At 50.5% G+C, this 12,401-nt stretch overlaps 1 protein-coding gene and 4 non-coding genes across 9 annotated transcripts in view; all 5 read left to right on the forward strand.

Moving 5' to 3' along the window:
• The first annotated feature begins 110 nt into the window (after positions 1-110).
• TEX14 (testis expressed 14, intercellular bridge forming factor) overlaps positions 111-12,401 on the forward strand; it is a 28,556-nt gene continuing 16,265 nt past the window's right edge. For 2 of the 5 annotated variants that reach the window (XM_048324542.1, XM_048324544.1), the window contains exons 1-13: positions 111-161; positions 520-673; positions 6,206-6,320; positions 6,584-6,749; positions 7,081-7,217; positions 7,834-7,915; positions 8,337-8,467; positions 9,299-9,412; positions 9,712-9,835; positions 10,210-10,388; positions 10,845-10,996; positions 11,656-11,846; positions 12,041-12,191. In XM_048324542.1, coding sequence (XP_048180499.1) covers positions 538-673; positions 6,206-6,320; positions 6,584-6,749; positions 7,081-7,217; positions 7,834-7,915; positions 8,337-8,467; positions 9,299-9,412; positions 9,712-9,835; positions 10,210-10,388; positions 10,845-10,996; positions 11,656-11,846; positions 12,041-12,191 — 1,678 coding nt within the window. In that variant the 5' untranslated portion in view covers positions 111-161; positions 520-537. Of the gene's footprint in view, positions 162-519; positions 674-4,382; positions 4,561-6,205; positions 6,321-6,583; positions 6,750-7,080; positions 7,218-7,833; positions 7,916-8,336; positions 8,468-9,298; positions 9,413-9,711; positions 9,836-10,209; positions 10,389-10,844; positions 10,997-11,655; positions 11,847-12,040; positions 12,192-12,401 lie in introns of those variants that run through there. The other 3 variants (XM_048324545.1, XM_048324546.1, XM_048324547.1) reach the window with 3 other exon arrangements.
• On the forward strand, positions 1,446-1,659 carry LOC125336515. Its single transcript, XR_007207786.1, has one exon. It is a non-coding gene; the product is annotated as a small nucleolar RNA U3 (small nucleolar RNA).
• LOC125336504 lies at positions 2,673-2,886 on the forward strand. The gene has a single exon (XR_007207775.1). It is a non-coding gene; the product is annotated as a small nucleolar RNA U3 (small nucleolar RNA).
• On the forward strand, positions 4,070-4,283 carry LOC125336516. The gene has a single exon (XR_007207787.1). It is a non-coding gene; the product is annotated as a small nucleolar RNA U3 (small nucleolar RNA).
• On the forward strand, positions 5,298-5,511 carry LOC125336514. The gene has a single exon (XR_007207785.1). It is a non-coding gene; the product is annotated as a small nucleolar RNA U3 (small nucleolar RNA).

Genomic DNA, 12,401 nt, shown 5'->3' on the forward strand with positions numbered 1-12,401 from the left:
CCCGCCCCGCCCCGGCCCCGGCCCCGGCCCCGGTCCCGGTCCCGCCCCGCCCCGGCCCCGCCCCGGTCCCGCCCCAGCCCCACCCTGGCGCGAACCGGGCGGGCGGGGCCGCTGCGCATGCGCGGGGCGCTGCCCGCGTGTCGGGGCCGTTGGAGCGGCGGGTGAGCGGGACCGCGTGGGCCGCGTGTGGCCGTGGGCTCCGGGAAGGGGCTGGGCGGTCATTCCCGATCCGGGAATGCCGCTGGGTGCGTTCCGCCGGTGTGCTCGCGGAGAGGCCGCTGCACCCGGCAGGTTCTGTGATTCCCCGGTTGTCGCCTCTCACGTCCCCGCTGTGCTCCCGCACCGGCCGGTCCGAGAGGAACCTCTTAGGGAAGGCAGGAGGCTGTTTTTCCCTTCCGTCTTTGGATATTCCTGCAGGAAGCAGCCATAACTTTAAGTTACTACAGGTTCTGAAGTCAGAAATAAGTTACTTAAGCTGCAGTGCTTTGCAGCTTGATAATGTTTCCTACCTTTCCCCAGTTCTGTTCAGGAAAGAAGATGGCTCATCCCATCCCTCCCCCTTTTCCATGCCCAGTCAAGCTTGGAAGTATAAAAGGAGACTCCCTGGAAGCTGAGCTGCATGAGTATGTCAGGGAAGGGAACTATGTGAAAGTGAAGAAGCTTCTGAAGAAAGGTAAAAACTAAGTTTAGACAAGTACTGGCAGAAAATATTTACTTTTTCCTGTATTCTGTTATTTCTGGTAAAAAATAGTCAGCATACTGCTTCTAGAACCCAGTTTTCTGAGCGAAATATATTAACAAAATGACTTATAGCTGCCATTTTCAGTTAACTGGGAATAGTTCTTGAATCAAAAAATGTATTACAATAAGTTAATTGAAAAGAAAACTGATGTTTTATTAGTAAAGTGCTCATAAGGAAATGATAGAGGCATTGTAAAACTAAAATTCTGAAAGTCAGGTGTTGGAATATTCTCTTTAAATGGGATTTTAATTGGGATTGCCAAATTCTTAAGGGACGGCTTAGACACTGGGGATTTTGACAACCAGATTTGTACCACATAGGAACAGGGGATTTTGTAAATGAAACCCAATACCTGGTGCCGTTCTGGTTCGGTTTTAGGATCACAGATCTCAATGGGTTGTGCTGATCCAGAGCCGCCGGTTTTTAGTGCGGGGCCGGGCGCTTCCCTCCGGGCGCGCCTCTGATTGGCCAGCGCAGGCAGAACATGCAAATCAGGGGGGCGCGTCCCTCACGGCGCCACGCGCGGCCGTTCCGCGGGGCGGGGGCGCTCCCGGGGGGCTCGGGGCGCGTTCCCGCGGCCGCGGGGGCTCGGCGGGGCCGCGCCGGCTCGTGGCGGGTGTGCGGGGAGTGGGGGGTGCGGTGTCGCGGTGTGCTGAGCGTGGGTGCGCGCGGGGCGGGGCTGTGTGTGCGCGGGGAGCGGGTTAAGACTATACTTTCAGGGATCATTTCTGTAGTTGGTCACTAGAGGAGAGTGATCGCACCTGACCGGCGTCACAAGCCACGAGGAGGAGCGGGGTGTTCTCTCCTGAGCGCGAAGCGGGCGTGCGGCGCTGCTTGGGCAGGAGCCGCTCGCCATTGATGACCGTTCCCGGCCCTCGTGGTGGGGCTCGGGAGGGAGAGAGCACGGGCTGAGTGGTTTGTGGCCCTTTTTTTTATTCTGGTTCTAAAAAAAGACTTGCTTTCAGTAAAGGGGGATGTTCCCTGCTAGGGGTGCTTCCTTCTCCTCCTGCGGAACACGCCGCATCTCGCTGTGGACGATCCCCGGAGAGGGCGGGAGCAGCCGCACGGATTTAGGCTTTAATGTCCGGTGAGGGTGTTGAGGCCGATGGTATTCCCGATCCCTTTATCAGTGCAGGGCAGCGGGACTTTTTGGGTGCGGTGGAGTCGTCTCTGATGAACGGTGATGATCAGAAGGTGACACGGGACTGAGGGGAATCTGTTCAGGGTTTGCCTTTCATCACTTGTGGAAGTTGGTGTCGCTCAGGCTGCAGATTCTGATGGCGGTTAGGGAGAAACCGCTCCATGTTGTGCTCTTTATAGCGAGCAGTGGGCCGTGGTGCGGGTGTCCGGGGTGCTCTGGCTGAGTGCAGAGATGTAAAGGCCGGAGTTCATTAGACGATGCTCTGTGGGGTGCTTGTGGTGGGTTCGTGCGTGTGTCCCTGAAAGCCTCGGGAGCGGCTGGGAGCCAGTGCACCGCCGCGGCGGCAGGCGACAGTCGTGCCGCGCTGCTGGTGATGCTACCGGGGCTCTTGTTGCCGCGGGGCGGCGGCAGCACGGGCTGTGACGGCGCCTTCTGTCGTGTCGCGACAATCGTCACAGCGCGAGCTCGGGCGGCAGCGCCACTTCTCGTGGGGGGGGCGGAGAGCGGGAGCGGAACCGCGCTTCTCTCCGGGCGCCGAGGACGCCTCTGATTGGCCAGCGCAGGCAGAACATGCAAATCAGGGGGGCGCGTCCCTCACGGCGCCACGCGCGGCCGTTCCGCGGGGCGGGGGCGCTCCCGGGGGGCTCGGGGCGCGTTCCCGCGGCCGCGGGGGCTCGGCGGGGCCGCGCCGGCTCGTGGCGGGTGTGCGGGGAGTGGGGGGTGCGGTGTCGCGGTGTGCTGAGCGTGGGTGCGCGCGGGGCGGGGCTGTGTGTGCGCGGGGAGCGGGTTAAGACTATACTTTCAGGGATCATTTCTGTAGTTGGTCACTAGAGGAGAGTGATCGCACCTGACCGGCGTCACAAGCCACGAGGAGGAGCGGGGTGTTCTCTCCTGAGCGCGAAGCGGGCGTGCGGCGCTGCTTGGGCAGGAGCCGCTCGCCATTGATGACCGTTCCCGGCCCTCGTGGTGGGGCTCGGGAGGGAGAGAACACGGGCTGAGTGGTTTGTGGCCCTTTTTTTTTTTTTTTATCTCGGTTTAGAAACAGATTTTGGCATTAATCTATCAGTAGGCAGTTTATTTAAAGTTGTGTGTCTGGCTTTAGTCGTGCCGTGCAGGGATCAGACTTTCTGGTACGTTAGAGCCGCGCAGTGCTGCGGGAGCTGCTGATTCCAAGCCCCTCAACCAAACTCTTCCATTTTTTATCAGTAAGCAGTAGCTACAGCGAAGCAGCAAAGATTAAACAATTGTGTTAGGAACCTTGGAGGCTTCGCTCATATTTTGTTTAAAGGAAAATGGGTCGCGGTCTCCAGAGGAATGGGGTCTGGAGAAGTCAGCAGGACTGAGCAGTACCTGGGGGAAGGTAATTCCTTCCAGCCGTGGGACATCGCAAACACTGACCCACTGACCACCTACTCATAAAAATGCCCCGGCCCAAGTGGAGGGATGAACAGCAGAAGCGGACTAATTACCCTGGGAAACGGGAGCTATAGCTAGTAAATAAAGGGATCAGTAGTAATTAATAAAGCGATGCAATTTGTAACCGATTAATGCCGATGCCTTCATAAAAATGTATAAATTGTGTAACGTCTTGATAATCGGGGAGCCATCTGTTTGTGCGAACCACCCCGTTCCCTGCTTGGCCTAAACTAGAATAAAGCAACAACAATCCTTCGCCTCGGTGCGTGAATGGGCTCCGCACACTGGCGAACGAGCCAAGGCGGGGGGGGGGTTGGGGAGGGCGAGTGCGTTGCGGCCAGCGAGCCGCTGCTCTCGTCGCGTCCCTGGGGGCTGGGTGTCCGTGGAGCCGCCGTGTCGGGGATGGGCGAGGAGCTGCTCGCTGCCAGCCCAGCGCGGAGGAGCGGCTGCGGGGGCCGCGCCAGCCCCGCTCACGGGCGGGGTCGCGGGGTCGCGGCGGGGCGGGGGGGAGCTCCGGGCACGCGCCTCTGATTGGCCAGCGCAGGCAGAACATGCAAATCAGGGGGGCGCGTCCCTCACGGCGCCACGCGCGGCCGTTCCGCGGGGCGGGGGCGCTCCCGGGGGGCTCGGGGCGCGTTCCCGCGGCCGCGGGGGCTCGGCGGGGCCGCGCCGGCTCGTGGCGGGTGTGCGGGGAGTGGGGGGTGCGGTGTCGCGGTGTGCTGAGCGTGGGTGCGCGCGGGGCGGGGCTGTGTGTGCGCGGGGAGCGGGTTAAGACTATACTTTCAGGGATCATTTCTGTAGTTGGTCACTAGAGGAGAGTGATCGCATCTGGCCGGCGTCACAAGCCACGAGGAGGAGCGGGGTGTTCTCTCCTGAGCGCGAAGCGGGCGTGCGGCGCTGCTTGGGCAGGAGCCGCTCGCCATTGATGACCGTTCCCGGCCCTCGTGGTGGGGCTCGGGAGGGAGAGAGCACGGGCTGAGTGGTTTGTGGCCCTTTTTTTTATTCTGGTTCTAAAAAAAGACTTGCTTTCAGTAAAGGGGGATGTTCCCTGCTAGGGGTGCTTCCTTTTTCTCCTGCGGAACACGCCGCATCTCGCTGTGGACGATCCCCGGAGAGGGCGGGAGCAGCCGCACGGATTTAGGCTTTAATGTCCGGTGAGGGTGTTGAGGCCGATGGTATTCCCGATCCCTTTATCAGTGCAGGGCAGCGGGACTTTTTGGGTGCGGTGGAGTCGTCTCTGATGAACGGTGATGATCAGAAGGTGACACGGGACTGAGGGGAATCTGTTCAGGGTTTGCCTTTCATCACTTGTGGAAGTTGGTGTCGCTCAGGCTGCAGATTCTGATGGCGGTTAGGGAGAAACCGCTCCATGTTGTGCTCTTTATAGCGAGCAGTGGGCCGTGGTGCGGGTGTCCGGGGTGCTCTGGCTGAGTGCAGAGATGTAAAGGCCGGAGTTCATTAGACGATGCTCTGTGGGGTGCTTGTGGTGGGTTCGTGCGTGTGTCCCTGAAAGCCTCGGGAGCGGCTGGGAGCCAGTGCACCGCCGCGGCGGCAGGCGACAGTCGTGCCGCGCTGCTGGTGATGCTACCGGGGCTCTTGTTGCCGCGGGGCGGCGGCAGCACGGGCTGTGACGGCGCCTTCTGTCGTGTCGCGACAATCGTCACAGCGCGAGCTCGGGCGGCAGCGCCACTTCTCGTGGGGGGGGGCGGAGAGCGGGAGCGGAACCGCGCTTCTCTCCGGGCGCCGAGGACGCCTCTGATTGGCCAGCGCAGGCAGAACATGCAAATCAGGGGGGCGCGTCCCTCAGAGCGCCACGCGCGGCCGTTCCGCGGGGCGGGGGCGCTCCCGGGGGGCTCGGGGCGCGTTCCCGCGGCCGCGGGGGCTCGGCGGGGCCGCGCCGGCTCGTGGCGGGTGTGCGGGGAGTGGGGGGTGCGGTGTCGCGGTGTGCTGAGCGTGGGTGCGCGCGGGGCGGGGCTGTGTGTGCGCGGGGAGCGGGTTAAGACTATACTTTCAGGGATCATTTCTGTAGTTGGTCACTAGAGGAGAGTGATCGCACCTGACCGGCGTCACAAGCCACGAGGAGGAGCGGGGTGTTCTCTCCTGAGCGCGAAGCGGGCGTGCGGCGCTGCTTGGGCAGGAGCCGCTCGCCATTGATGACCGTTCCCGGCCCTCGTGGTGGGGCTCGGGAGGGAGAGAACACGGGCTGAGTGGTTTGTGGCCCTTTTTTTATCTCGGTTTAAAAACAGATTAATTCTACCGCAATTCACCTGTCCCAGCCATTGGAGTGTCAGACCCATCCTTGTCCTGTTTGAGTAAAATCAAAGTCACAGGGCACTGGAAATCCCAGAGGGTTCTGATTGGAAAAGGACCCACAAGCAGAGTTCATCTCTTCAGTAAATGGCCCATGCAGGGGATTGAACCCACGGCCTCGGTGTTATCAGCACCATGCTCTGAGCAATTCCTTACTTATTTATTAATTCTGTCCTCCTGTGTTGTGTGCTCATCCACCTCTCCTTATATATCCATCATATGTATCTCCATCATCTGTATGAGTACAGATGATGGAGATACATATATCCATATATATGTATATATATCTCTATATATATACTTACACATCCATGTCTCTGATTTAAACAGTACGTATAAGCACTTACTCCTTCCTTACACAACACATAAAAGTACCATTTGTTACTTACACAACCCTTATTTAAAATCCTCGTGAACGAGCAGTGCCTTCAATCCTTATAGAAAGTCACAAAAAACATCATTTGCTCTTTTTTTTTCTGAACTTCTGCTGCTGTATTTTCATATCTGTAGCACCTCAGAGCAGTCAGTTGAGTGGTGATCAACCACCTGCTTTTATTAAAACAAGCACCACCTCGGAATCTTCGGTTTCCTTGCAGGAATTTTTGTGGATGCTGTGAATTCCATGGGCCAGACCTCTCTCTTCACTGCTGCACTGCTGGGGCTGGGTAAAATAGTGGATGTGCTGCTGGAATATGGCTCGGATGCCAATCAGTTAAGTATCAAACATTTTTTTTTTTTTTTAAATAGAAATCAATCTTTGGGTTTAGTCGGTGTAAAACACAAAATTCCCTGGGCTTAAATGAACAAGTGCTTAAGATGCACATTGGTATTTTAGCCAAAGCTCCTCAGAGGTAAATAGAGAAATAATTTTCCTTTCTTCATGGTTTATTCTGTTATTTGGGAGCGCATAAGCATTCCAGGATACTGCTTTTCCCCCTGCTGAGTGCAGCTGAACCTTTTTTGCTGTTCCCCAGTCGCTGCTATGATGGGAGCACCCCAGTCCATGCAGCTGCTTTTTCGGGAAACCAGTGGATCCTCAGCAAGTTACTGGATGAAGGAGGAGATCTCAGAGTCCACGACAGAGAGGGGAAAACTCCCCAGTACTGGGCTTTGTCAGCCAGGAAGGAAAGCAGTGCTCAGGTATTTGTGTCAAGGCTTATTCTTGACTGCAATATTGATTTAAAACTCCTCTTTCCTGTTATGACCACACTCCTCTTAAAAAGAAGCCCGAAATTACGAGTTTCTGTAGGTGAAGTTTCAAGTTTTGTGGCCTGTTTGAAGTCAGCTTTTCTCCCATTGTCATGTAATTGATTTTCCTCAAGTTTTTTCTCTTAATGCATTTCTCAAAATGTCCATTTCCACACTGCGAGTAACCAGTTATTTCTTCAATAGTCCTGATTTATGAATCTGAAATGGTTTTTCTTCTTCTGAAGCCATATTTTTATTGTTTTTCCCTCCTCCTCCTGCCCAGATGCTGGAATTTATCCAGCAGTGCACACTGCACATGCAGGCTGCCATTTGGAATTTTCCCTCTGATCTGCTCAGGAAAGCTGGCTCCTCAAAGGCCTTGATCTGCAGCCCCTCGAGGTTTGGTGGCCTTGTCCAAGGGTAACAATAGATTCTATTTCCGTATCCTATTTTCTTAGAATTAACCAGTTCTTGTGTCTTTTTGCCAATAGTAGATTTAAATCCACTGTGATAAATTTTATTTCTGTCATGACTGTTCCAAACAGAAACTTGATAGTTGTAAATATCTGTATATTAAGAGAAACTTTATTAAATAAACTCGAAACCAGCATTAAAAGCACTGGATTTTAGTAGCATTGAAGTGGTAACATGAAGTAGTTTGGGTTTTGACTTTTTAAGGTCACTGCAGATCTTTCTTGGGGGGTGTTTCCAGCTGTTTCAGGAGATTTTGTGTCAGATACATGTTGGGAAAAATACAAACTTGTGAACAAAAAAGCAGTGCGGGATGCTTCTGTGTGTGCATATATATATTTATTTATATTGCTTTAAATAAATAAACATCATGAAAGTGCACCTAAAAAGTTTTAATGAGCTGCACAATAACTTGGAATTTTAACATCCACATGATGTGTGTGGGACCAATCAAATGCAGGGTTCTGGCAGAAATTCTGCTTTTTTCCCTCTGTCTGTATTTGTATTTTACTCCAAGCCTTGGAGTCAGTAAGTTACTCCTACTGCTTTTGTTTTTGATATTTAGAACTGCTGACAGTCCTCTGGGTAAATTACTGAAAGGACAACCCAGTGTGGCCAAGAACATTTACAGCTTTGGTTTTGGGAAGGTAAGATGCTGTGGGGAGTGATTTTCCAATGATATCAGAGCAGTTTTTTCCCAGAATCTCCTATTCCTCACAGTAATTATCCCACCTGTTCTGTTTTTAACTTTTAGTGCATTCTTATTTCTGCTGAAAAGATGGGAACAAACCCGTGAAGGGCACAAATATTCAGGCCTTTGGTGGTTAACAGGTCCTGGTTTGGTTTGGAACTGGAGAAATTCCTGTTAAATGTCCCCTGTGGGGGTTCCTAAGGGCTACTTCTGCTTTGCCTGTTCAGCTTCACTGGGAAGTTTAGGTTTTGGCACTGATTTTTCAGATTTCATGGTGATCTTTTAGCTAATGCTGCCCTTGATTACACTCAGGTTGTTAATGAACTTGCTGGATTTTGGGACTGTGGGATTTTCCTTTTGGTGATGCCCTGTTTCAGTTCTATCTCGCAGGCAGTGGCCACCTGGGCTACCTGGCCTCTCTCCCAATTACTGGGGAGAAAGATGTGGTTCAGGCTGATGATGAGCCAGCATTTTCTTACCACGTTGGGCCCTACATGGTCATGACCAAGTAAGTGGAATTAAAGGGATTTTAGCCCCTCTCTGTTACTGTTACACAGCAAATTGTTGTACCAGTGCTTTGTTTGGGTAACTTTCCACGTCTCTTCTATATTTATTCCCCATTTCCTGCTTTGCACCTTGTTTTCTGCTGTTCATTGATTAATATCTGAGTCAGACTCTGCTATCTGAGAGGCCAAGAACAACCCTACAGGCAGTATTAACCCAATTATGGCTAATCATTGATGCCAGTGTTTCAGTATTGATCCCTTTGTGGTGGGAAATAATGTTTGGGGTTGTACAGATTGTGTTGTTCAGCATTTAATCCTTGTAAATGTTGGTCCAGGAAATCCTCTGGATATCCAGGTGTTCAGCCCACTTGCTCAAACCTGTGGTGAAATGAGAGTTGCAAGGGCAGGCTGAGCATTGGTTGAAAAACTTTGGTATCCAGTAATTGTTGTAATTATTGGTAACAATTATAATAATATTCTATTGTCTAATTATTGTGTATTAAGCAAGTGTGTCTCAGAGGCAGCCAGAGAATTGACAGATTGGGGATTTAATGTCCCCAAAACTCTGATTTATGTCACAGGGGGCTGATGGCCTTTGGTGAGGGGGATTCCTTGTCATGGAAGGGGTGGGATTTGGGGCAGTGACCCTGCCCTGCTGCATCAATCTTCAGCAGGATGAACTTATTGTCCATTTGAAACAGCAGGACCCTCAGATTAAAATTCCTGACAGCGGGAGGCAGCACCAGAGCACCACAAAATTCTTGGTAAATAACCACATAACTGGGAAAAACACTGCTGGAAGCATTTGGTAGGAATTCCTCTTCTCCTTGCAGCTTGATGTGGGGAGGCAGCAGAGTGACAGTGAAGGAGCTGAGCTTCCAGCCCCACCAGAGCAGCTGGAAGCTGCGCCTGGCTGATCTCCTCCTGGCAGAGCAGGAGCACAGCAGGTGGGAAAGGCTCTGGGGTTTGGGGTCTCCAGGGGTGGGAGGAATGGGATTAACCTTGGGGGAATTGTTAGTCTGGGATTGCACTTCTTCCCCAGATCAGAAATACAATTTTCTGTCTCTTCCCGCTCCTGATCTTTTAAAATGGAGTGTTTCGGTGAAAAATGCATTTACACTGAAATATATTCCAATGAAAACCCAACATTCATGTCCAGTTGATAAAAACACTGAGCAGGCCAGGGCTTTTCTTCTTTTCATCTCAGATTTGCCTTGCAAATTTGCTTTTTCCTCTCCCTTTGCAGCAAACTCCGCCACCCTCACTTGCTGCAGTTGATGTCTGTTTGTCTGTCCAGTGACCTGGAGAAAACTCGTTTGGTCTATGAAAGGGTTCACTTTGGCTCTCTCTACAGCATCCTCCATGAAAGGGTAACTGGGATGCTTGAATTCTAAATAATAGTTAATTAGAAGTTTAGTGACTACATCTGACATCTTTACTCAAGAAGACAAAATCCTCAGTCTGTATCTGAGTTTCTGGTTCTTTTCCTTATTCTTTAAATCAATTTATCTGTGTTTTATTGTTGTCATTTGATATCTTTCTCTTCTTTTTAAGGTGATGTTATTTGGTTTGGTATTGAGAGCAAACAAATGTATTTCCTCTTTTTCCTCCAATTAATTTTGTTTGCTCTCTTTGCTGCCTTCTGCAGCAAATAATAACCATCATAAATAATAACAACTTTCTCTTACATCAGGTTTAAAGACCTGCCATGCAAATTTGGTGCTTTTGGGTTTTTTTTCCCCAGCGTACAGAATTCCCAGTGCTGCAGACTGAGACCATTCTGCACATTTTGCTCCAGATCATCGACGCTCTGCGTTTCCTGCACTCCCGGGGATTTATCCATCGCTCCCTCTCCTCCTATGCCATCCAAATTGTGTCCTCTGGGGAGGCCAAGCTCTGCAACCTGGAGTACATGATAGAGAGGTGAAAAACTCCCTCAGGGTTTCTGTGAAAGGTGTGGTTGAACGTCCAACACCTCGTTGGACTGGTGGTAATTAAGTGAGATAAAGAGTGTGAGAGACCCCACTCATTTCACCTCAGTAAATTATTACTGAAATGCTCCTCTGGACACATGGAAATATAAATTTTTACAGGCTTCCTGTGTTTTATCCATGGTCAAAGCTAAAAGGCTGTTTGTAAAGCTCCTGATGGGAAATGTTCAGCTCTTTTTTAGTTCTTTTTAGTGTAAATTTGTTAAAAGAGGTGTTGCTTTCCCTGCCGAAAGACATTTACTGCACATTTCTGTTTGCAGACGTGCCCTTAACCTTTAAGGTATTTAAACTAAAAGCTGTAACACACTCAGGTGTTTAATTCCTAAATATAAACCTTGTAGTTGAATGTGTTTTATGTCCTAATTTACAATTTTTTCCCTTTTTGCAGCAAAGACAGTGGAGAGCACAGTGATCTGACCCGAATTCCTGTCCCAGTCCAGCTGTTTCGCTGGTGCTCCCCTGAAATAGTCCTGGAGAAACCTGGCACAGTCAAATCAGATGTTTTCAGTTTCTGTGCAGTGCTGCAGGAGGCCTTGACAGGTGAATCCACAGCTGTGGGCTGGGATGATTTAACTTCAAAAATGAACCAGGCAAAAACCCCCAAAAATTAATGACAATAACAAAGATTATTGGGAACTTCTGTAAATATGATCAGAAAATTTAAAATTGTGTGGCTAAAAGATTAAATTAATGGTGGATATGGGAGAAATACAGTGATTTTCTGTATTTCTGTCACTGTTTATTTTTCTTCTTCCTACCAGCACAGCAAAACATTCAGTTAAATCTTTTCAGTGTTCAGAACAAGCTTGTGCAGCTTTCATGTTTTTGATCTCTGTGCTAGCTTAGAGATGAGTTATTGTTACTCTATTATTATAATGTATTGCTGCTGTTGTTACAGATAATGTCTGTTTTGTATTCACTTGGACTATTCTGACAGTGAAATGGGATAAACAACTACCCTAAAAATTAATCCCACTGAAGAATCCAGAGCAGGGTTGTTTGCAGTGTCACTCTCCTCCAGATATTTCTGTCAGCTCCCTTTAAAGCATCCACTGTTGGAGTAAGACAGGGAGGAGATGCCAGCTTGTTTTCAGTTGTAAATTAGGGAATGGACAGGGAATAATGTGATTTTTTATTTTTAATTTCCATTAACATGAATGTACAGCTGGTGACATAAACTCTGTACTTGTGTCTTGCAGAGAGCCCTCCCTGGAAAGGTGTGGAAGACTCGGCTGTTAAGCAGCTCATCCTGTCAGGGGAGCAGCTGGAAGCAGATGTCAGACTCCCCCTGATCTATTATGATGTTGTCAAGTCAGGGCTGGAACCCAAGCAGAGGAAGCGTTCCATGAAACTTCAGGATATTCAATATATCCTGAAAAACGACCTAAAGGTGCCTCCCAGCATTGTCACCTGTGACGAATACGCTGTGTCCATTCAGATTCAAGTTGTAATGCTTAAATCTAGAGGAAGTGCTCCAACACTGAGTGTTCTGACCATGGAGCTGACCCCCCCTCAGAAGGGCAGGCAGGGACACACAGCTGTCAAATACAGTTGTGTTTTATTCCATTTGTTTTTGTTTTACAGGACTTGGTTAAATCTGAAAGTGGCCATGCCGATGAAATGTCCAAAGCACAGAGACCTGCTGTTCTTGCAGATGTGAACATCTGCTGGGCATCAGCTTTTAGCTTCCAGAAGAGAACAGTGGAATTCCAGGGAAAAGAGATCAGCAAGGCTGGTGAGTTTCTTGGAGCAGGGTGTCAACGTGTCCTTCACGTGTTCCTCAGCCCCCAACAGCCTGACATAAATCATTGAAATGGGGGCACTCACAGATTTTATGATGTTGTAAGTTGAAAATAGGAAGCAGTTGGCTTTGGATTTTAGCTACCACTTAATTGTTAATGTAGACTCAAGGCTCTAAATCTATTTTGTTCAGGTACAGTTTTCA

Source organism: Corvus hawaiiensis, chromosome 20 (genome assembly GCF_020740725.1).
Source record: "Corvus hawaiiensis isolate bCorHaw1 chromosome 20, bCorHaw1.pri.cur, whole genome shotgun sequence".
NCBI lineage: Eukaryota > Metazoa > Chordata > Aves > Passeriformes > Corvidae > Corvus > Corvus hawaiiensis.